General features: G+C 45.8%; 1 protein-coding gene across 5 annotated transcripts in view; it reads right to left on the bottom strand.

Annotated features, from left to right (window-relative positions):
- Positions 1-25831, bottom strand: part of LOC119397887 (uncharacterized) — a 148303-nt gene that overhangs the window by 105477 nt on the left and 16995 nt on the right. Inside the window, exon 4 of one of the 5 annotated variants that reach the window (XM_049416784.1) lies at positions 10889-10969. The exons of the other annotated variants lie outside the window; for them this stretch is intronic. Coding sequence (XP_049272741.1) covers positions 10889-10969 — 81 coding nt within the window. The remainder of the gene's footprint in view (positions 1-10888; positions 10970-25831) is intronic. 5 annotated transcript variants of the gene reach the window in all.

Below are 25831 nucleotides of genomic sequence, written 5' to 3'. Positions count from 1 at the left end.
GGGTAAGTGCCTGATGATCAGTGAATAGTTTGAAATTTGTACCTTCGATGTAAGATCGAAATATCTCATTTCTAGAACAACAGCCAATGCCTCCTTCTCTGTTGTGCTGTAGTTCTGCTCTGCTTCGTAAACGTATACGAATAGTAGCCAATAACTTGCGCTCCTCTTTCATGTTTTCGCTGATACAGAACAGCACCTGCACCGAAGTTGGAAGCATCTGTCGTCAGTTCAAAGGGAAGAGTGAAATCGGGTAGCGTAAGGATCGGATCTGATAATATGGCTGATACTAAGTCATCGTAAGCCTTTTCACATTCATCAGTCCAAATAAAATCTTTGTTCTTGTGAAGCAAATTATTCAATGGTTTCGCTCGGGCCGCAAAATTTTTATGAAGTTTCTGAAGTGTCCAGCAAGCCCCAGGAAAACTCTGAGCGCGTGTACACTATCTGGCTTCTTCATGCGCCTTACGCGCTCCACGGATTCTTCCTTAGTGCTTTTAGTAAATCCATCCAGGACGCGTCCAAGAAATGTAATTTTTGTCTTGAAGAACTCACTCTTCCTAAAATTTACTTTCAGTTTAGCTTCGCTCAGTGCGATCAAAACAGCAGTCAGATGTTCAGCGTGAGACGTTTCATCTTTTGAATAGACTAATATATCGTCGACGTAGGACGTTGCAAAATACTCCAAGAAAGGGTTTCAAGACGCCATTCATCACCTTTTGAAACCAGGCAGCGCTGTTCTTCCACCCCGAAAGGTAAGCGGTTTGTACTCATATATGTCAAAGGGAGTGACAAAGGCCGTGTAATTTTATATTCCTCTTCGAGTGGTACCTGCCAAAATCCTTTGCAATGATCTATTCTGGAGAAGACTGCAACCCTCCCGTTTCCTCAATTATTCCATCAATTCTTGGCATAGGAAAAGGGAATAGGTCCGTTTGGTGATTCAAAATTCGGTAGTCTGTACATAGTCTCAAGATCCATCTTCTTTAGGAGCCCGCGTAATTGGTGAGGCGAACGTAGACACCGGTGGTCGTATTATGCCAGCATCTAACATCTTTTGGATCTCACTTTTCAACCAAACTTTCTTCTCGCGTGACATGTTGTAAGGCTTTCTCCTGACCGGTGTAACGTCTTTCAGCTTGAAAGGAACGGAAAATTTTGTTGTTTCTGGTGGATAGTTTGCTTAAGCAGAGAAGTTCGGGGAACTTGCGGCGGACGTCGTCTTCACATGTAATAAGGCGATCTGCGATACTCAATGAGGCGCACGTCTCTTTGCCACAGTCAATTCATCATTCCAATAAAGGTTTAACTTTAGGGTCTTCATATCAGGTCGGGGAAAGCAAAAATTGTAGTCACATCCTTTTACTACGAGAGCGTCAATGTCAGCATTCTGGCCTTGAAAAGAGGACACTTGTTCCCACCCATTTATCGTAAATTTGTCTCGTCCCATCAAAACTTTGTACTTTTACCGACCCTCCCTCGAATAATTCCTTTCCTCTTTACAAGTGCCTCATTTATGACAGACACAGATGCCCCACTATCTACGAGAGCATCAACATCTTTACCATTTACCTTTAGTTTGATATACAGAAGGTTAAGGGCCGTTAGAAAAACAGTCTCCAATTTTGTTGTCAGGTGGGACTGTGCACCCTCTTTTATTCGTTTTTTGTTTCAGCTGCATCTGGATGCGAAGAACCCATATGCTCTTGGTCGTTACTGGCATAGCAGATTACATTGACCACTCGGTTTCGACCATGCCGATTGTCATGATCACGTGACCTCCAAGGTGGCCTGTCCGGATGGTAATCTGGCCGACGTGGCTTCTGGGAAGTCGAATCAATTGAGAGTTTCCTGAAAGAAACTAGAAGTTCCTCGACAGTTTTTTGGCGATTGCACTTGTGCCTGTCTCTGGAGTTCCTTAGGAAGGCCGTCAATAATGAGCGGTACTATCGCCGACTCCGGAAGTTTCGGGTTTGCCATTTGAAGAAGCCGCCTTTTCTCATAAAAATACTCTAGGGGCTTTCCTGATCGAAATTTGTAAAAAAGTTGCTCGGTCCCACCTTTCAATGGGGTTTTCGTCGAAAGCTGCCAGGAAACTGCTTTTCCATTCATCCCATGTGTCGGTCTCGTGTCCAGCGTAGTGAAGCTCGTACCACTTTCGAGCCAGTCCGGTAAGGAATGGACGCATGTTCCTGATGCGCTCACTGGATTCTTGCCACGAGTTGTCCTCACACGCGTGTTCGTAGAACTTGATCCAGGTGTCCGGCCTTGTGCTTTCACCCTCAAATGGATCAGGCTTTGCTATCTCCTTGTTGGATCTTTGTTGTGCCTGGATGACGGCAAGAAGACTGTCCATGAACTGCTGCTGTCGCTCTGCGTGCTGCTGCTGACGGTGGAGCATTTCCATGAGGCATGAGCCAACGGAATAATCTTCTTTGCTTGCCGCAACCCTTGACGATGCTTTCAAAAGCGGCCTCATGATGTGTTCTTGAAACTCAGAGTACTTCAGTTTCATCTTCACTGATGGTTGGTTGTCGATCTCCTCCGGCGTCTTCCCGGCTTTCTGAGCGACGAACTCACGTAGTTCGGAAGTCGTGACACTTTCAGGCAATTCATACGTTTCTTCATCCACGTCGCACGTCGAAAAATATGGCCTGCCACTTGAACTTCGGGATAAAGTCAAAGTTATCCCACATAGTTGCGTTCTTAATCCTGTCGAAGACTGCGCCAATGTCGCATTCCAACACTGACAGAGACAGAAGATTTTATTCTTCTTCTTTCTCTTTCCCCCGTTCCCCCGCCAAAGCAGTTCTTCGTCGTCTTTGAGTCGCTACATTCCTTATGTTTGTTCTTTGTGTGGTGCTTGCCTCAAGGTCTGTAGTCTTCATGGATCTGGTATATTTAAAGGGTTGAATAGCCGGTCACCTGCTTATGACACTGCAGCTTAAGTATTGCACCCACTATCATTGCCATAGTAGCATTTGATAGAGATGAGGTTTGTAATCAATGTAACGAGATGTACAGCTCCTGAAAAAATTGTTGAACAACGAATGTTGTTGGAGGTAGTGGTTCCACGAGAGGACTCGTCTTTATAGGCGCAGCGAATCGCATCAAGGTTGCTGCCACAACTCAGACTCATCATTTTGTTGAAACATTCGCTCCAACAACACGGTTTGTTCAATGGTTCGACATTCATTCAAGCCGCCATCTTCAGCTCAACTTCTGTCGCGTTCAGATGTACAGGATATACAACTGTCATGTTGTGTTCTGATAGAATTCAAGAGCTATTGACAGCAAGCCTTGCTTCTAAATTTAACGCTGATCCCTTATGTTTACTCTTTAAGCTTTGTCAGCTTCAGCCTTATTATATGTCCACTGCAGCACTAGGCCTTCGCAGTGGTCTACGATTTGCCTCGTCTTGTGCGAGCCGATTCCATTTTATACATGCGCAATTCTTAATGTCTTCACCCACGTAACTCTTGGCCTTCTCGGCAGCATTAAGGAGTTAAAAAACTGTAACTGTTAAGCCTTTTGCTGCAACATCATGGAAATAATTGAATAGAATTGGTTATACACGTACATAAACACTCTTGTAGTTATAATTTAGTATGTTTAACCCTGAATTCTTGCGCACTATAGCAATAAGTCTTCGTAAAATTATGCTGCTTCTTCTTCATATGATAAGAACAAGTCCAGAAATATCAGCAAAGTACCGTTTCTGCTTTTTTGATTTCTGAAACACAGCAATTATTAACAAAATGACGTGAATGTTTTGCCACCTATGCAGGCGACATTCGCAGTATAGGCTGGCAAAAATAAGCGGAGTTTGAGCGGTCTACTAGTCGCGCAATTCCTTGTAAACATCTCGTAGGGGGCCGCTGTTGTTGTCGCAAGCCAATGCGCCGCAACGAATGAACCATGATTCCGGGATTTTTCTTTTCCTCCCACCTTTGTACACGAGGCAGCGTCGTCGAATTGATTAGGTCGAAGTTATGCCTTGTCATTCAGCAGCGTTGAACAAGCTCCGTCTTAGAGCATGTTGCATGGGTGGTTTTCGCAACATCCTCTTTGTGATCTTTAACCTTCGATGACCTCCTTCCGCCCGTTTCGCTTATGCAAGTCGCGCCACAATCCACCCGTTGTACTTTGTAGATGGCCCTGCTCTAATCTTCGGCGGTTTTTGTGCATACCTTGTCCTAGGACATGTGTTCACGTAGCCCACAGACTGCACACCTGCGGATGATTAGAGTAAGGCCATCTACAGAGTACGATGCGGGGATCACGACACCACCTACATAAGCGAAACGGGCATGAGAAGGTCAAAGACGTTCAAAGAACACAAAGGGGGGATGTTGCTAAAGCCATCCATGCAGCGCATTTTAAGACAGCTTGTTGAACACTGCTAGAAGACATGTTATAGCTTCGACCTATACAATGCGACGATGCTGGCTCAGGTCAGGAACGCAGGTGGGGAAAAGACAACTATTGGAATTATGGCTCATACGTCACGGAGCATCTGCTCGAATAACAACTACACCCGCATACCGAACGTGTACGAGGACGTGTGTGGCTAGTGGACGGACCGACCTCCGCTCACTTGTTGCCAGTGTATGCTGAGACTGCCACTTCATAGGTGGTGTAGCGAAGCGATCGAACTTGGTAATGGGTCGTCCTCTCGAACACATCCTAGTGGGTCACCCTCTTCGGCTCTTTCGAAGAGAACGCAACTCGCGCTGAGAGTCGGCCCCGCCTTGACTGTCGCTGTTGAGTATCGTCACCGCTAATAAACCTCTTTATAATTTGGTGGAGGTGCTGGGTTATATGTGATTCTATGTGATTTTGTTCACAAAAACAAAGCAATCTCATATTTTGCAAACAGATTGTATGGTGCAGCTGCGGTATAAAACCATTAATTTGCAATAAGGCAAACGTGCCGTATTACATTCGACAACACGGGCAGACCGTTCTGCAGTATCTTAATGTAGGAAGTACGTAAGAAGACTTTTTTTGAAGGAAATTGTTGCATTCTGGTAGCGGAATAGTGTTCGCATTCAAACAAATTGACGAAGTGCTTTGTCTTATCTGTGCTAACGAAAGCACTTCGTAAGAAGACTCCTTTTTAGAAAAATCGTTTAGGGTGGTAGCTCTCTAAAAAAACTTTTTTTCAGGAGCAGCCAGCGTTAAAATACCTTTTTCTTCAAAACAAGCATGTTTTATTTAACTTACCCAGCCATTTATAGTTCAAAATACTGATGATTCATTTTTTGGGAGTTGATCTTTGCCAAAAATTGCATTAAAAGTGGTAGTCACGCCATCCTGTGATAAGGGACTATTGGGTGGCTTATGTCAGTAAATCTTGACCATTTGCGTAACTGAAGGTTGGAGCTATGCAATGAATTAGGATAAATATTATGCAGCAAATATTGAGGAAGTAATGTTAAAAAAACCGGAAAGACGGAGAAAAAGAGCCAATTTACACTGAACTGTTTGAAAAATTAGCTGTGAAATCAAAAATATTCCATCAATTTCTTTTATTCTAGTTCACTGCCACAGATATATATATGTTGTAAACTATTATACAAAATTTAAGTTCGAAGTACACAATGCGGAAAACGTTATGATAGTTGGCGTCACACGATTTGGAGCAAATTCTTATTTTGAGAAAAACGCGAACAAAGATTCCAGAGCTTGTAAGAGATGTGCGTTCCCCTGCAGCCGTTTTAGGGATTGAAAAACAATTAGAAACACAAAGCTATATTTAGTGACATCGTCTTATGTAAGAGTCAACATGAAATTTATAAAGTTGTTTGAATATCATTATTGTAGACGAAACAACGCTTACTTTCGAAAGAAAGACAATGTAGTTTGGTTTCGCTATACCAGCATGGGGTCTGGAAACTTGCTGATACTTGAAAACTAATAAGATAGGAGAATAATTTTTGTTGCAACATATTTTTGAATGTTTGGGCGTGAACAAAAAACAACTAGAAATAGACCTCCTGAAAAAAATTAGGCTTTTGAAGGTGGCCTACCACCTTAAATAGGAACAGGGAAAAGTGCTCGGCACTGCTATACCTTCAGCTTTGTCCGTGATCAGGGGCCAAATGTTTTGCAGTGAGGCAAGATATGCCGGCAATCCGGGATAGGGAACATACGAGCATGTTCCGCCTGTCCCTGGTATCAATAGCCCTATAGAAGACAGAGAGACTGACGTCCCCTTCGGTTGCGGTTTATTGATGATGATGATGATGACCTCTTACTAGTGGTTTATTGATCGAACCGAACTTCTTCATTCTTAGTGGCGCTGTCCCAAGCCCGTGGCCCACGCGCTGTGCCGCGCATCGTCCTTTTCAGTTTCATCAGTCCAAGAAGAGCTGACTTAATTCGGGGTGCTTCTGACACTGGTAGTCTGGGATGCGACCGTTGCATCGTATTGGTCAATGGTGCAAGAAAAGCGCAAGACCAGTATTCGCCTGCCGAGGTACCGGGCTGTAAACGAGGATAAGAGGTTTGTTAGTTTTACCTTGTTTAACCGGGCTATAGTGGCTGTCGGAAAAGCTAGAATGCATTTCTTCTCCAATTTACCGTGTCAAGGCGGCTGCCGACCTCATAGTTGATGCTGAGGCACGTGCAACGCGATGCTGTTGCACCAACGTGTTGATGATGTTGAATTAGCGCTTTGCTTGTAGTGCTAGCGGTGGAGTGATACGTGGTAGTCCAGTTATAGCCAGCATGGATTTGTGTTCATTGCCCTCCAGGCGCGTCCACTTGTTCCCCGTCAGATTATGCAACTTGGCATCATCAACGAGTTTTCTTGTGGTATAGAGAGCATAAAGAGGCGAGAGATGTCCCCGTTGGTTCCTTCAAAGTTTTTTGCCATCCGACGTATCAAACCTATTGTTTCTGCAGGCTGTTGCTTTGCACTATTGCACTGTTGCTCCAGTTTACCGCGAAAAAGAAATAATAAACCAGTTTTCATGTACTCATCAGGCTTTTCTCTTGCTCTCGGAGTACTTAATTCAAATCTATTTTTTGAACATAAGTAAAACGCTGCATTAGAAATAGGCTGAACAATGTTTCCGATTAGTCTGTATGCCTTACCACGGCAAGCACTGCAAAATTTTGCCCAACCATGATATATTGAATTTAGACATGTATAGTTACATGATGGCCTCAAACTGTCCCAAACTGAAAATTTGGGCTGGAATGTGTCCTGTATATTTATTGCCGTAAAGTGTCAGTTATTCTTGCATTCTACCCGCCACCCGGTTATGGTGCTCGACTGCTGACCCGAAGGTCGCGAGATTGAATCCCGGCCGCGACGGCTGCAGATATGACGGAGGCAAAATGCTTGAGGCGCGTGTAGTTAGATTTAGGTGCATGTTAAAGAATCCCAGGGAGTCAAAATTTCCGGAGCCCTTCACTACGGCGTCCCTCATAATATCGTGGTTTTGGGACGTTAAACCCCAACAATTATTTGTGTTGCTTTCTTCCGCCAAATTGACATCGTGAAACTAATTGCTCACACCGTCGCATTGAGACTTTTGAAAACATTTCATACATTCATTAGTGCTACGATTGAGGCAGGGATCAATGTCCACTATCCTGGAGCCATAAAAATATTTATCATCTGAATAGTGTTTTCTTATCTCTTCAGTCATTAGGTTAAGATCTCTTCGGTACGGTTTCTACATGTCATATGTACCTCAAGGGGAATAGCCACACATTTTGTTTTTCAGCTGCGCCAACCATCCGCTAATTGCTGTCAACGTTCCGTCATTCGGGCTGTGCTAATTATATCTCGCATAATTTATCACGGTTTTCCTGCTCGCCAACAATCCCGCTTTGTGCGGCCTTATTTGAATATAAGTTATTGTACACCTCTTACCCTGTAAAGCTAAGCTAGGAAGTCTCTACTTCCTATATTTAACCATCAGCATGCGCAAAAAACATGCCATGTATGACAGGCAATTCTTCGAAGCTCTGTGTCAATTCCTACAGCCTTCATCAACAACAACCCCTCTAAAAGATGGACCCTCACCAGAAACCATACGGCGAAGGACCTGTAGCGGATTGGAAGAATGAAAGCTGCTATTTGCGTGGTAGGCCTACTTGCAGCATTTCACACAACTCAACTGGCACGCTGTAAGTGCGAGCAGTGGATTCAAATATGATAGTGTTAATAGCTGGGCGACTGAGAACGATTGCATCTTTTCACAAACTACTCGACAATACAGTGCATGACATTGCTCGCTACTTGGCGCGCTCTGTTGCAGCGCAGTTAGTGAAAAAAATGATTTCAAACGTGATTGATTACCAGCTGACTAGGGTAGAGTTTTTAATATCCTGACAGCTTATGCGTCGTAATCATGAACAAGCATTCACGCGAAACCTCTAAAACCTAAAAATGTGTCATTTGTTATCAATTTCTTGGTCTGGCCGAACTCGACAAGAGTGCCAGTGGCTCACGAGTTCAGCGGCCATCAACTAGGCTTATCTTATTTTGCGGAATTCCGCTTGTAACATGGCGACGTCCTGTAAGTCATCTTCAGTAGAGAGATTGCGTTTCTTCCAGAGATTACAGTCTGGAAAGCGAGGCAGAGCGTGGAGCAGTAGAAGCGTGGAGTGTTCGGCTCCACACCCCTGCATAACTCACTGCTGCGCAAACCTTTAGTGTATGTAGCAAGTGCAATGGCCTGCTGGTATTTCTCAGGAAGCACTAAAGGCTATAGTTCTGCGTAGCATGAACGTCTTTCTAGTTGCATAACGCATAAAATAATTGTGTGAAAAAGTTTCGCAAAAGAAAAATATGCCTTAATACAGCGATAATTATTTTCGTTTTTAATATTGAGGCTAAAAATCAGTTATTGAGTGGTCTTGCACATTTCTGTGCTTTTTGTTGTTTCTGTAAGTACATTTTGCTCTAATTTGTTACCTCGTAAACAGCCGTTGGCATTAAGCTCAAGAAAACCTGCGCACTGATTTCGAGGCCTGGACGGTTTGCTAAGGAGTTACGACGCGGCCGGTCCAATTTTCCGATTCAACTTTTTACAGGAACGAGAATTTATGGATCGTTTTGCCTAACAGCTCCTTTCAAACGCAAAGGAACTTGCTTCTCACTTGCTTCTTGCTGGACTGGCTCTTGTTGTTATTGCTGTTTCCTCTACCATGTGTCATACTCACACCAGTGAATTGGCCAAGAATTGATTATGATTTTTAAACAGCATTTTGAGTACTGCTTAATGATAAACACAAAAAAGCACCCATAAAAAGGAAGGAGCGCAATAATTGTTTATTCCAACATTCATATCACACAGTTTAATCCTAATTGCGAATAGAAATTACTATGACGAAAAAAATGCTACTTTTTAAATATTAAATTATTACTAATATAAGAATTCTTATACAAGTAGGAGTTTAAGGATTTATTCTGCTTCGTCTTCCTCTGTTTCGCCCTAGCTGCCCGCGCGCCCAAACTCCGGCGTCGTTCTTTGTTATCCCAAAGGCTATGCTATGCTGTGCTAGCGTGCCTAGATAGCCTAGTTGTTACGACGCTCGGTTTGAGATCGTAGATAGGATCTTAAAGTTTAAATGTATGAATGAAACATTCCTAGTGAATTTCATTCCGAACAGCGAAAAATTTATTTAAATGCTTTCGATAAATTTGAATACTTTGCACAGAATATATAGTGCACAACACGTATAAAAGGAAGACACCGTAGAGGCGTCTAGTAGTCGCCTTCACCGTCCGGGCAGAGGTCTCTGCTGTGGGGGGGAGGGACGACGCCGCACGTGTCGACAAACTGGTCAATGCAGTGCTGCGGAACATTATCCTTCACTGCTCTTTGAGTCCACAGAATGCATTCTGCAATAGAATGATGAACGAAATGTTATTTGAAAATGATCCGATACCGTAGTAGCCTGAGCATGTTGGTAAGAATCCACTTTAAATGCAGCGCAAAATCGGGACGCAAGCACACAAGAAAGGGAAAGACACAAAAAAGCGGTTGTCCGTGTGCGTGTCTTTTTTTTGTGTATTTGCGAGTCTCTTTTGCCCGACATTTACATCACTGTGATGCCTCGCGTGTGGTAAGAGCTACCGAGGCATAAAGAAACATTACCGATATTTCTCATGCTCACGTGTACTTTAGCGCAAGTTCACTCTGCCATACAGCGGGAAATAGACCTCGGCAATATATGGCAGTGACTTAAAACTGCAACCCAAATATGTGTAAACACGTTCTCCGTAACCGCATTCGCGAGTGCTGTAATTTAAGAATTTATTATCTTTAGAATCGCGCAGCTGGTGAAATATTCTAAAGAAGCACACTTCATGAGGTTCGAGCTTTGATTGCGTAGCCACATAATCCATGCAGATCAGGCAACTCTGAATATGACTGTACAAGAAAAAGTTGGGTCGCTCATGACAACGAGCATGCATGGAAAATACACAGACAAGGCGTTCGATTCACATTACATAACACTGCCACGATGTTTCAGCTGTATATATCACTACTGGCGCTCCTCTTTTTTAAGGACATTGAGCACCGCATTGATTGAACAGCTAAGTGGTCAACATAATATGTGGCGCTGTCTTTCGCACACGTTCTCATGTTGTGATATTACCCGGCCTAAAAACGTCGACCACGTTCAGGCCCAAATCAACGTCTCCTGAGTAGGCTCAATATATGAGTGATGTAACTGCGTGAAATCATTTGATTGGTGTTCAAGGCGCTTCAGGTGCGTTGAAAAATGTAACTCTAAGACCCGTTTGAGTAGATTGATTTGAAAGCGGCTCGTGACCATTACGTTGGCTGAAACAACAAATATTTAGCAGTTCTTCCTGTTCTTTCTGTAAAATACGAGTAGTTTGATTTATTCAACCGCTTACGATGTCCGTGGTATTCCATGTCCAGTACGACGCAGGTTTTGTAGTCTGTGTAATAGTAGCGGCCCTCCCTAACTGTGGGATCTGCAAGAAAATCAAATTTTCATTCTGTGATTTGGCTGCTGTTATGCCAAAAGCTGCAATATCTTACACCTTTATCAAGCTAAAATGTCAGAAACCTGTTATAACTTGCATAATAAGCGTGATCATTTGAATAAAACAATGACAGCACTGCAAGAAATTACAGGCTGAGTCTGGGTTAAAATGAATACTATTAGCAATGGATTTGTGTGTCTGCCAAACTTTACGTGACGAGATTGGCGAAAAAAAATCTTAAACTTGTTGATGTGTCTACAAGTCAATAGAAAAATGAATGACCAGAGTACTACCGCTGCAACCAACATTAAAATATTGCGGTCGTCTACGATCATGCTGCATGATGTAACGCTCTGTATACTTCCTTTAGCAATATTTCAGTTCTTCTCGTAGCCTACGGGCAAAGTTACAAACTGCAGAAAAGAGTGCAAATTCATTAGTGTAATTGCTTCCTCGATTGCCATAAAAACACGGTAAAAATATATCAACGATCTTAAAAAGAAACCACGCGTACAATAGGGGATATTTAAAATGTACAGCGCCATCCGTCGACAATCCCATAAGCTCAATCTGCCATGTTTCGCTGGGCGTGAAAACAAAACCCGTCGCATATTTCAACCTTTCAGGTGCTAACTACTGGTTTTTTATCTTCGTTTTGCGATGACTTCCCAATGCTTCGTGCGCTGTTCAGGCAACGAGGGAGTATTTTAATCGAATTTATCAGTTACCTGAACGAAGAGAAAGAATGTACCGACGCGAACTTCTTTCGTCAACGATATCGGCGCTGTGCTTTGGTTCGGAAGTGATCGGTGCGCGAAATCGCTCTTCAATCACAGTTTTCATTTCTCCGTGCAATTTAGTTGCTCGCCCGCAATAGAACGTAGTCTTGCAGAACGACATAAACAGTTTCAAAACGTACATAGTCGTTTGCGTCCCATTTCTAAGGCGCTTCACTCATGTATTGTATTCGTACGCGGAACAGAGGCTGATTTTTAGGAGTGAAGCTCCCCAGGCCCGCACCCCGCCGTCGCCGTTGAAGCTTCCTTATCTTAAGCATCGCTTTAGGTTGCAGTGGCCGGTTATTTAAGAGGAAACGTTTAGGCATTTAGCGGTTCGGTTCTAGCGCACCAGAAATTCCAAGTTAAAAGACATAAGCTCTGTGCACAACTGGTTATAATGGTCGTTTTCACTTTCACCACCCTTATCGTGGATTGTGAAATCACAACCATCATTCTAGTGCATATGGGCGCTTTGTCGAAGGTAGCAGCAGACGCTGTCCCCACCCGGCGCCGGCGCAAAGGCAATGAAACAATGCGCTTGCCGAACGCCGCGCGCGGCGTTCTGTCGCCGCATCACCGCTCGCACCCCTCTTCCACCTGCCCCCCTCACCCTGCGCGCGCCTCACACTCAATCGCTCAGTCGTTCCCGCCACCGAGCGCAGCAGACGCCCTCCCCACCCGCTCGTGACCCTACCGCCTTCATGAAAGCCAGCAGCGAAGTCAAGCGCATAGACGTTTGCGCCCCATTTATGAGGGGCTTCGCTCATCGGTCGTTTTCGTACACGGAACAACTGCTAGTTTTTCATTTTGCTTTCTTCGCTCAGCGTGCGCCGCGAACACGGAGCTAAGAGTTACAGCTGCGGAGCCGTACAGTAGATGGAGCTGTTTGTTCGATAGATCATCGCACTAATCTTTCAGATAATTGCGGGCCTTGGCATGCTATTCGTAATAGCACGCGGTTATACACGCATCCATGGCATGCCAAAGCAAAGAGCGCAATATTTTAAAAAGATATGTCAATGAACGCACACGTATCCCTATTGAAAATCGTGGGTTGGTGGATGCTGGAAATCTTGGTGGACATGGTGGAAACAATAGTGGACAAGGTGGAAGCTGTCGTGGTCATAATGGCTGATGATGGCGAGAGTGGAAAAAATGGTGGCACATGGTGGTGGTAGTGGCGAGCTTCTTTTGGTGTTAAGTGGAAAATGTTGGTTGATGATGGCGAGCAAAACATGTTTTGGTGGATGACTTGGTGAACAAGCTGGATGACGGTGGCAGGATGGAAGCATTGTGGATGACGGTGGCATGATGGAAGTGCACGTGACATTATGTGAAGTCGCTGTCAGTTCTAATGTTTTCCTCTTGAATGTGCAGAAATATATGCAGTTCAAAGAAGCCAACACCGATCATTAAGCTTTCCAGCACTATTTTTTTTATTCATGCGGCGCCAATAACCGCGACAAGTTTTCTAGAGCACAGCAGCTGTAAATGTTTACATTTTACGCACGTAATTATGAGGTTTACATCCGTGATGTGCTGCTGCATTTTGGTGTTTACAAGTCTAGAAGTGTCGGTGTGAACAGCGACAGTAACTGTGTTACATCGCCGCGCATTTGCCGAGAAGTAAATGAGTCCTTCCAGCGGGGAGACCAGAAAACAGCCTCCGCTTGATACCGCCACGCTTGAAACGCAACTCTGGCAATTCTTGCACACTCACTTACCCCAGCGGCACTTTAAGGTAATAGTCAAAAATGAATGCAAAGCTAAAATGCACAAACTTTTACCTTCGGCCTGCGTCGAGATAAGCTCCACGAAGTATGACCAATGGTATGACTACCACCATCACATTCTACCACCATGATTGCCACCAAATGTTAGGCATAGCGTAGCGACCGAGTCCGTCTACGTGTTATCGGCGCTTCTGGGTTTCAGTATACACGATTGCGATGAGTACGAATGACTTTAAAGCACACCTGTGGCATCGGATAACCTAAATGAAGCATTTTTTTCTTGTGTACGGTGTCCGCACAAGAAGCGATGAGCATAGATGCGACGTGCTTCCAGCAAACGCCTCCGGTCACGAAAAGCCGGTCGCACTCGCCAGCGCTTCTCTGACACGTATGCGAGAACATAGACTTGTCAGTTCGTACGCCTTACTGAACCAATATGATGGCATATTTTTCCCGCGCACTGCACTTGCTTTGGCCGAGCTGTTATGCAGTTGTAGCTAACGATACAGCGTCAGATCAGTACGCTGGCACGGCTTCGCTGTACGTTGCGCGAAAAAAAAAAAACATCACAATAATCAATTATTTATACGTGCGTATTTATCGAATGAGATTAGAGTCGACAGAAAGCCTCTGCACATGTCGCACTTTGGAAAAAGAGAGAAACAGCTATTAAAACTTCGCAGTAACACCCGGTTGACTATACTCGCGCTCTTCGCTCCACTTGACATATTTCTTTGGAGTTACGTTGTGAATTCTAAAACAAAGTTAGCGCTGTTGCCATTATCGACGTGCCATTCGTTACCAGCAGCAGTTTGTTTGCGTTTAATAACCACGCAAATTTTAGTAGGATGTAAACATCGCGTCGGTCTCCAGTATGAGACATACAAAGCTGAAGCCAAACGGTGTATTAGTACGTTGACTAGTCATTTTGCAAGTCGCTAAGCAAGTGTCAAAGAGATGCCTTTTTATGTTGTTTATTTCAAGGAATGTTATTACATCATATGCCTGACGTCTTTGTATCGGCAGAGAGGGGGAACGACACTCCTTGTCGCCATTTTTCCGCGACGTTGTGTTGTCCTATCAATTCCTAAGAGCAAGGTTTCCTATGGATTACTTATCTAACGTGAAAAGAAAGCGCCTTATGAAGGACCTAATTAAGAATGTATTCCCTGTCCCCGTTTATCGGTTAATGTTTAAAAACGCACTCGGCCAAGACGTTCTAAAACGAGTTAAAAACATGTGGATACCGCCTAACGTAAAGACCTTCTTCTTCAAGCTTCATACAGGAACCTTGCCAATGAAAACGCGGCTGGAGGATAGAAGGATTTATGTACCGTAGGGAAGCATGTGTTTCCTGTGTAATAGGCCTGAAACTATTGAACATGTATTCATTGATTGTAATAATGCCATATTCTTTTGGGACATATTACAGAGAACCTTAAAGATAGAACTACCTCTTAATCCACACGGAATTCGCTTTTTGCCCTTTCAATGTTCTGTACTGCATTTGGATGTTATCTTTTTACAGGGTCTCCATTAAGTTTGGCGCAGCATCTTAGCGTATAGACACGGTGATGTTAAAGTTCCATCTGTTCATGAGTGTTTCGTGCAGATTGTTGTCAAAGTTCGTGAGGTGTATAAGACTACTGACTGTGATGAAGATGCGATAGCTTTGTTTGATGCATTAACGCACATGAAACGGATATGTGGTGTGATTGTTAGACGATCTCGACCTGTAGTCAAAAAGGCAATAAAGAAAAAAAAAGTCAGCGTGGCGTAGTGGTGAAGTACTCGGCTCAGGAATCGGCAGGTCAGACGTTCGGCTCCCGGTGGCGGAAGATTTTTTTTTTATGCTTACGTTTTCTTTCCTTTTTTTGTACTATTGCTTTCTACATCGCCTTCTATACAATTATGTGTGACGGCTAGGCACGATGGTGCCGACGGTGTAGAGCAGTTTTACGCTCCGGCATTCTCCAGCATCCATACGCCAGCATCCAGCATACATTACGTGCCACCATCTTCGACCACCATAATCCACCATAATGGTGGATGGTGAAATACACCATTCCTCATGGTGGATGAATTTTCAATAGGGATAGCGTTCATGAAAACCCGAAGGACAATAATAAATTCGCGCGATAGACTGTGGCCACAAAACATTAAAAACAACCAATGTGCAGTAAAATAGCATTAATCGGGCCGCTCGCTTTGTATACAGCTGAAACTCACGATCAGTATTTTTGTTTAGTTTGCGGCGCACCGCTCATGCACATGTCCATGCCTTACTTAGTTTGAAAACACTACGACACACACTACTTTGGAGTGTGTAGGGATACTTGTGGCTAAAGAAATGAGCCTAGGAAAGCAGCACAGCGTTGCACAGGTCGCACAGGAACAACATGGTGTCGATACCAGGCGAGTGCCTATAACGAGTGTGTAGAATCGCAGTGGGAAATACGATGGAGATGTATTGCAGTGCAAGGTTATCTTAGAAGATTGGCAGTCCTATGCCACTAACACTTTTCTTGATCACCTATTTAAGATCGAAAGCGCACGCCACTAGAGAACAGCAGTTCGGCTTTGCGAAGCGGTGCGCCTCTTGCAGCTGCTGTGCGGATGAGTTTTAAAGCGTGCAGAGGTCCGATATTGCGTTCTCGTCAATTTGTGGCAGCACAGTGAGGTCCGCTGACCTTTCGGCGCTGGATGACGAAAGAAACAGTACTCAGAAGAAAGGGAATGGTAATTCGCTAGAATTGACCTTCTTGATACTGTTTTGATTCAGTAATAAGTGAAGCGTGTGCGAGCCTCGAGGGAACTACAGGTTTTTCATTCACGAGGTGGGTAAAACGACACATACTTTTGATTAGTGAACTGCTTGAAGGTAAGCTGCTTCACGACAACTACAGGGATTATCCGGCTAGAGTAGCGCCTCTGATAGAAGGCTGCTGGTCAAAATGAAGTGGACGATGAGCCAGCACTGCCTTATGATGTCATGCTTACTCACATTAGAGCAAGAGGTTTGGCTGGGCCGAGTCAAATTTTAACACCGGAGATTTGCCCTAGCTTGAGAAAACATTCTTTTTATTGGTAGACGCGTCTCACCTCGGCTCCTCGATATTTTGTTCTGAAATCATGTGCAAATATCGTTCCAAAGCAGCAAAGCTGTGAAAACCGACACCGTGAACACTCCCGGTGAGTGTACTGTGTTTTTTTGCCAGCTCCAGTTGTCTTTCTTCCGACTACGAGGGCTTTTTTTTCAACGGCGGCCCGCGGACTTAAGCCCAACCACGTCTTGGCCAAGCTGAGTGCGGCCTCAACGACGCCGGCCCGGTGAGCTATCGACATTATGCCGCTACAACTACAGCACCAGCCGCGCCTCAGTGACACCGGCGTGGGAGTCATGGTGGGAGTAGAGTGTCCGCCGAAAAGTGGAGACAGCGAAAAGTTGGACAACAGCACCTCCGGAACGCCGACAACACGGCCCCCGAAGAACGCCAAGGACGGAACGCTGAACGAGCGCCGAACAGCTGTAGGCAACGCTGAAGTGCGTCGCTCGGTGCCGGAGTTTAGACAGAATGAAGGACCGCACGTGGGCGATGATATGGATATCCGGGAAACCGACGACGACGAAACCGAGGCTGCCAACGAACACTATGACGACGCTGGAAACGGAAGCGCACAGCGGTCCATATTCGCCAAGCGGAAGCCGCACAGGAAAGTCAAGCCGGAACAGTTTCGCCTTGAACGTGTGAGTCGACCTCATTTTGCACTCTCAATCAGGCCACTTAATAAGGTACATGTGCATGACATACCTAAGCAGGCTATAACAGCTGCAATAGAAATGACGGCGCAAAGCTGGGAACTTGCAGAATTGGCGATTTTCCGCTACGACTCTGCTGCGAACAGCATAAAAGTTACAGTAAGGAACGATGAACACGCAGAAAGAGTTGCGGCGTTTACCCGATTAGCTGAGAAAACGTGTGGTCGAGTCCGCTCGTACGAAGTAAGCATTGAAAGGACACCGGCTCAAAAAGTCGGGAGTAGTCGAGGCGTCATCAAAGTGCGGCCTGGCCAGACCATCCAATATATAATCGATCACTTGAGATGCGAAACGGCAAAAATTATAGATGCGCGCCTGCTCGGGAAGACGAACATGCTGCTCCTTACGTTTGACACAGAATCGCCCCCTAACAGGCTTGTATTCGACTACGAAATAACTAAGGTGCATGAGTACCGACCGAAGGTCATAGCCCGTTATAACTGTCACGGACTGGGACACATTGCCAAGTACTGCCCGTCAGAAGAAGTCTGCAAGCAATGCGGACGAAAGCAATCTGAAGATAGTGAATGCGACGATGACCTCTTCTGTGTCGCCTGCCAGAAAGAGGGTCACATATCACTGAACTCAGCCTGCCCCAGTCGCGTGCCCAAAGATATAAAGAAAATGAGCCAGAACGCGCAGGGTCCCGAAAGGACAGTGAGCTGGTCTGAAAGAGTTCGGGCAGGCACACCTCCTAAGCAACCTGTGGTGTCCAGTGACTATGAACAAGAAATCGAAGATTTACGCAAAGAAAACCAGCAATTGAGGGCTATGCTACAAGAAATACAGGCAAGACTCCCGCCCGATCAACGATCTACACAACCAGGTACACCGGTGCGGCAACACGAACCGACTCCGCCGGCAAATGCCACAGCACGCACGCGTTCAGTGGGTCGGGTTGGGCGATCATTGAAGTCGGAAAATAACGGCAAATTCAAGGAAGCAGCAACAATCAGGAACTATGCAGCCCCAGCAGAGCAGGATGCTGTCAGCATCAACGCCACTTACTGCGCAAGACTCGGCATATGCGCAGATGTTGAATATTCTGCGAGAAGAAAGATACACGGAGACTCAACGCCTGGAAAAAAACCTACGGGAGGAATTTCAGACCATAACCAATACGATACAAGCCCAAATGCAAACAATGTTGAACGAAATTCCGAAAGTTTTTTCAAAAAGAGGAAGAGCCCAAGCGACGCAAGAGGGCAGATTAGAGATGGCTACAAGACCTACACTTATTCAATGGAACTGTCGCAGTTCAAGCAGAATGGGCCCACACTAAGGCATCAAATAAGAAGACTCAAACCGCTTGTCATATTATTGCAGGAGGCACGAGGACCGTGCACCATTAGAGGTTACCGTACCTTTCAGCAGGCGACTATAATACACCAAGGTAAATGGAATGAACAGTCGCAAGGACAAGCCGCTATCTTAGTCAGAAATGACTGTACCGCAACTGAACTCCAAATTCCGGAGCTAAGTAACGAATTTAGAGAAATTGTGGCAGTAAACTATGCCCGCGAGGACAACGGCCAATGGTTATGGTCTCGGTTTACTACAGACCCTTAACAAGCAAGGATCAAAACGACTCCTTCACCTGGCTCGGTAAGGTGCTAGGCGCAAGCGGAGCCTTCTCATCGTGGTGGGCGGAGATTTTATTGCAAGCATCCATCTTGGGGCTACGTCAAGGACTGACTCAAGAGGACGTGCTCTGCCGATGCAATAGAAATGTCGACTCTCAACGTGTGAATCTACCACACCACACCAACCCGCATAGAGCTACACGAGAGGCAACAGGACACGACACCTGATTTGACGCTGGCAACTCCTGGGTTGATAAGGAGAAAGAAAGGCGCGCCTCCCCTTGCCGAACTCTTCCTGCGAGAGGAAGCTGCAACACTGGATGATCGAGTAATTCGAACTTTCTTCCCTCACGCCACGGAAACTCCACCGGAGCCACTGCCTACTACCGCAATTGAAGGCCCGAAAACAGAACTTGACAGGCCCTCTACATTGGGGGAATTCGTAGCAGCAATGGTGCAGGGCAAAACGAGATCAGCTCCCGGACACGACGGAGTCACTTGGCAAGAGCTTCGAAACCTCAGCGATGAAGCCCACGACAAACTTTTAGCAATTATCAACGAGCCCTGGGAATCCGGAGTGGTGCCAGATTCACTTAAACTATCGCTTATCTACCCCATACCGAAGTCTGGCAAAGGCCACACAGTGCCAGCAAATCTACGGCCCATAGCTCTAACTTCAACAGTCTGTAAACTGATTGAACGTATGCTACACACGAGAATGCAACACTACGTTGAATACGAACAACCGGGACTACACCCAGCACAAGCAGGTTTTCGGTCCAAACATGGGCACACATGACTGCCCATGGTTGCTCCGCAGAGTAATAAACCGCAGGTCTCGCAAACACATGCCAGACTACATCCTCGCAGTTGATAGGCACAAGACTTTCGACAGTGTGAAACATGAGGTCATATTGGAGGAATTGGCAGCAAGATACCCTTCCAAATTGCATATAATTGGATCCGCAGCTTCCTCCAAAGCAGGCCTATCAAGCTAAATGGCAAGGCACCGGAATGGAGCCCAAGAACCTATTAATACTTGGATAGGGGTGTACCCCAGGGATCCATCCTCGGACTTAAGCTCTTTAATCTCGCCATGACACGAGTGGCAGAAATACTTGAGAAAGACACTACGGCGCGTTTTACTATTTACGCTGACGACATTACAATATGGACGGAAGCGGCGGATTATCCCGACGAGCGGAGTATGCAGACAGAACTTCAAGCAGCGATTCTCAGCCTCTCCGATACTTTAGACAACTTCGGACTACAATTGTCGCCAGAGAAGACGGAACTGCTCAGCGTCGATGGTAAAAGATCAACGAATCCATGCAAGCAGATTACACTCCACATCGGTGGTGCAGATATCACATCTTCAAACAGACAAATCAGAATTCTCGGGGCACAAAGAGCTAGCTGCAATAGACCCCAACAGTGGATGTGCACTTTAAAGCGGAAATGGAATCCGATGTTGCACATGATCCGACGCATATCAAATGAGTATGGCGGAGCACGGCAGAACGCATGCCAAACACTTGCAAAAGCAGTCGCAGTCGGGAGGATTCTGTACGGGGCACCCGTGTATGATTTCTCCAATCGAGATCTCACCGATATTGAAAAGCTACACAGGGCAACCCTTCGAACGATCACTGGACTGCCAAAGCACACGAGGAATGAGGACCTGCTCAAGTTAGCTCCTGTACCACCAATACGGGACATCATAAGCGAAGCACAATTCGGAATGCGATGTCGATTGGAAAACACACCACAGGGAAAACAAGTCATGGCCTGGGATAACCGAGCCCACGCGATGCCAGTGGCTGAGGGACTACTCATAATGCCACCATGGGAAGTGCCGCTACGTACTCGGAGGAAACAACGTCCTATCGCCAGACGTGATGTGAAAACCAGAAAACTGCTTGAGAAGAAACTGGAACAGAGCAGACCTCCGAACACCATTGACAGTACACTGACGCCACAATCAGCAATGAAAGAGCCAGCATGGCCTGGGTTTGCATATCTGCATCACAACACAATGGCTTTCACAGTTGTCAGCTTCCCGGGGGCGCAACCCTGCACGCATAGTTATTGGCAATATGGGGGGCCGTCAATACTATTCCCCTCGATTTGGGAGGCATCAATAGTAAAAAAAACACGGTTCATCCCTCCGTCATAGGAATTGGAATAACACGAAAGTAAAGCGTGCCCTTACAGAAGTAACTGAATGCTTACTGTACATTGATATAAGAGAGTTTGCACAATGTATATTGATGTCTGGGAGCCAATGGCGCCGTTTAACATGTATGCACCCACTTTGATGATTGGTGGTACATCATCCCGATGACTAACGTCCACGTTAAATGATTAAACAAACTCTTGTGGTAGCTGTAGTAGTTAACGGCGTGCAATAAGAAAAGGAGGTGTGATAGCCAGAAGAGCGTCGCATATTGTACGAAGAACTTGGTCGCCATCCCGCGGCATGTTAAAATGTGATTGAACACCACGGCCGGACTAGAGGGAAACGCAAAGCGCATCCTGCCACCCCATGGCTGCGATTTTTCTCGGGGCGAGCGCGTGAGCGGAGAACGCGGTGTACCAGCCAGGCGAGGCAGGCGCGCGTCGCGGAGCTGTTTTTGGTTTGTATTAGCGTGATTCTGAGGAAGGCCGACGCTTTTACGACGCTTGGGCAAAGGTCGCCACATAGCGGTGTGTTAAGGCATTGACAAAATTCAACTTCTATTTAAAACGCGCCGAATGGGATGGATGCGTAAACGCGTTGCAGGTGCTAGTCGCGGAGGCCACAGCGATGACGAATTACTTTACCTTACCACTCCCAGAGGTCAACACCACCCAGCCGACCGGGAGAGTGGTAGATATAAAAGGCGCGTTCGTAAAGCCTTCAGAGTCTGTGACCGTGGCGCACTGGATAGCGTGCCCGGCATCTGTTGTTGCGGACCGAGCGGACGTGGGTTCGATGCCCGTTGACGGTACCTTTTTTCTTTGGCATCTGATTGTGTATATTTTTTCGACGTCATTTCCGTGACGGAAATACGTCACTGAAGTCTTGGTGGACCCCGGCATAAAACACTTCCGTGTTTAAAAATTCACTATCGCATCCTCACAGATTCGTACGAAGCGGTAACTGAACTAACGGCACCAACGAATGAAGATGCTGTAGCCAACGACACCAGAAGAAAGCTAAAAAGAATTCAAGACATCGGGACAAATGTTCAAATTCTCTGGATACCGGGGCACACTGGCACGGACGGGGGAAACGCAGCCGCTCATGCGGTCGCCGCTCAAGTGGTTGGGCTTGATCACATATAGAATTCCCCACACCCCAGTTCCTCGCCACACCCGGAAGACCGTATATTAAGATCTGGGCAGAAGGCTCTCCTAGCAGAGCACTGATGCATTACATTCGCACTAAAATGAAAGCAGACAGCGAAAACCGACTATTAGAAGCTACACCGACGCGCATACTAAATGACAATGGTGGGTTTACTCGTCGACAAGAAATCTTTTTAAACAATGTTAGGGCTAACTCTGCATACACACCACACATACTAGACAAATGGCAGCAAGCTACCCGACCTTCGAGTGAAAATATTTCTACGCGATGCACACACTGTCAGAGGCTGTGCCGAGCAGATTTAGAACATCTCATTTGGAAATGCGCTGCTTTCTCAAAAGGCAGACGTCACATTGAACACCTGCTGCACGCCGACATGACAGCTCTACGTAACTTAATAAAGTCTGAGCATGAAGCCCAAAAAGCTCTCGCAACATACGGTAGTCAAAGTGGCCTGTTTCGAGTGGGGTAGGAGAGGTCGACTGATTCGTGCGAGGACGTGACGTGAAGATGCTCATCTCCCTTTAATCCCATTTCCCACCTTATCCCCAACAGCGACCAAGAGTCGTCCTTTTATGTCAATAAAGGCCACATTCATTCATTCATTCATTGTTTTAAAATATCATTGAAGTAGGCCATCTGTTCAGGCACCGTTATACTACGCAATGAAAGCAACAATCTTGGCGTGTTAGTGCTTGGGAATTGCTGCTAATGCTGGCCAGCGCCTCCAGCGCAGCATTCGCTCAAGATTACTTTAAAGGGGTCATGAACCACTTTTCCAAGTAATGATCTAATGGCCTCAGTATCGGAGTGTACTGCCTCCCGAATCGATTGCCGCAAAAATTTCTCGAATCCGTCAAGAATCAGCGGAGTTACGGGGGTTTGGCGCACGCTCCCAGCGCTTTCTCTCTTTTCTCGTGCCGGCGAGCGCACTGGAAGCTAGACAGGGAGGGATGGCATGGGGGAAAGAAGTTACGCCAGCGCGCGTCATGAAACGCGATCGCTCTCCCGCTGTGATTCGCTTGCGCGAGTGCGGCTACCGTGTACTGAGGAGTGCGGCGCCGGCAAGTGGTGGCACCCCGCGGCAAGAAGCGCATCTGATCCGAACGCCGCTCTCGATTTACGTCGGCTATCGGCCAATAAGCATGCTATGTCTCTTGCTACGTACAGCGGACAGACGCCCCGCCCACCGACGAGAGTGAGAACCGGCCTCTGTTTGAAAAGAGGGTGCCTGGGGAAACGGCAACTTCGCGCTCCGCTTGTGGCCATTACGCGGCGCGCACGACTGTAATATTTGGCAGAGCAGTTCATAGCCGTGTCAGCTTTCCGCAGGATGTGTTTTTTCAATCAGCCCAAGGGGTGCTTCATGACCCCTTTAACTACTTTTTTTAATTAATGTTTAAAATGCAAGTTCTCTTTCTAGCATTCACGTTTTATTTTAGTTGTCCCTCTTTATTGGTTTATGAAAACTTACCTTTTTCCTATTTGTGAGCGGTAAAGGACATATAGGGGGAGCGGTTTACCAAGGCGCACTGTTGGGAACTTATCCAGTTTAACGGGATTTAACACACCCGGCGTGCTGTTTTCAACTTATTGATCAAACATATTTTTTTAAGCGAAGCTTGTATGAATTGCATATACCGGTGGTGGCGGCATAGTTCGCGAAAAACTTGACGCCAGCGAGTGCACAGAAATAAGGGGGTACGCAAACCAGGCCCCCGAAGGCCAGTCACATCAGCTCGGTAACATTCGTATTTGTATGCGCCGTTTTCCAATAACTGATGATCTCTCGATTGCCGAGTTGTAGGCGATCAGCCGTCTCTGATATGGTAACCTGATCTTTTATCGAGGTCTCTTGTCATTTGACGTTGGCACATTTCATTGCGGCCTTTTACTGTTGGGTTTCATCATTTCACGCGCGACCATCATTGTTGCCTGTAGCAACATAAGCGCTGTGCTGCTAAGCACAGAGGTGAAGAACCAATTGCCAGCATGGAGGAAGGAAAATGTTAGGATGGAACATTTGGAAAAGCGGCACAAAGAAAGAAAGAAAGGAAAAGAAAAAGTAGTAGGTCAGGCAGAAACACGCCAAGCTTTGCTTGGCGCCCTTTTCGCGACAGCGGAAGGGCTCCTAGTTTTGAAGAAGAAACGAAATGAAATAGCGTCGACCAAATGAAAGGTTTTATAAACATTAAAAAGACACTTCGGCTACCGTACGGCAGCCTTGTTCACTACGGTAGCTTTGTTCAAAAAGACGTTTCGGCTACCGTACGGTAGCCAAATGTCTTTTCAATGTTTATAAATCTTTTCATTTGGTCGGCGTTATTTCATTTCGTTTTTTCTTCATGCTCCTTCCAGACCAGACGATGCTTCGTGAAACCATCGATTTCGGCTCCTAGTTTTTTGTTAAATACCAAGAACGCAGCCATCTTTGGTGGTCTTATCTACAGCATGGCAGCGGCCCTTCGAAGCAACCTGGCATTCACCTTAAGTTTCGTTGTACGCAAAAAACAAAAAAATAGCGCTCTTTGAACTAAGTCGTGCAAGGCCGGGTCGCAGCGGAGCTGGTGGCCATCTAGCTGGTTCTGGCCTGGCTAGGCTTTCAACTTTTCACCTCCCTCTTTCCCACACATTGCTATACTATGGCTATTCGTGCTTTGTTTGTTATTTTCTATCTTTTTTGAATCTGTGTCTTTCTATCTCTTTCCCTCTTCCTCTATGTCTTTCTATGTTTTTCTGTCTTCATTCCCTTTCTTCCTCTGTATGTTTCTCTTTGCCTTTTTTTCTATGCATTTCTTTTTCTCTCGCGGTAGTCGTTCTCTCGGTTTCTGTACTTTTCTCTCTTTCTGTGAATTTCTATGTTCCCTTTTCTCTCTCACTGTTCTCGTTCTCCTCTCCTCATTTGCCTACACCTCACTTCCCTTTCCCACCCCCTTGCTACACTATACTATACAAGGCGATGGTATGCTCTGCGAGCGTGTCTGGATAGCCGAGTGGTTAAGGCGCTCGCCTTCGGATCGTGGGTACGCGAGTTCGGATCTCGCCTCGCCAAGAAATCTTTCTCCAGGAATTTCTGTGTTTGTCTATCTTGATTTCTCTTTCTTTCTTTCTGAGGTCATTCTCTCGCCCATCAGAATTATTGCATCCTACGCCGGAAAAAATCGGCGCACGTGTAGTGGGAGCGAAGCGGAAGTTGAAGAAGACGACGATGATGAAGAAGAGGACAAAGAGAGTGAGTGCTGCTTCGTGATGATGACAACTTCTATTTACTCTGCACGGACGAATGGTCGGCATAAAGGGGCTCCGCTGTTAAAAATTCAATCTTAAGAACTGAGCTCTCCCTACAACATAAAGATGAATAAGCTGTTTCTACACTTATACATTGTGTAGCATAATGGATCCGCTAAACTTAATCTTGTCTGACTCGTGGCGTTAAGCGTAAAAAGAGTCTGCTTAATGTTGATTGCAATACAGCGGCTGGACCTTCCACGCTACAATTGCTTACCCTTTCATTAGCGTGTCAGATAAATTTTTAAAAATTTCACTGTCAAGTAGGAGCTCATACGGAATACATCATGTACTA

Source organism: Rhipicephalus sanguineus, chromosome 6 (assembly GCF_013339695.2).
Source record: "Rhipicephalus sanguineus isolate Rsan-2018 chromosome 6, BIME_Rsan_1.4, whole genome shotgun sequence".
In the NCBI taxonomy this organism is placed as follows: domain Eukaryota; kingdom Metazoa; phylum Arthropoda; class Arachnida; order Ixodida; family Ixodidae; genus Rhipicephalus; species Rhipicephalus sanguineus.
Note: the sequence above shows the minus strand (reverse complement) of the source record. Positions and strands in the feature narration are given on the sequence as shown.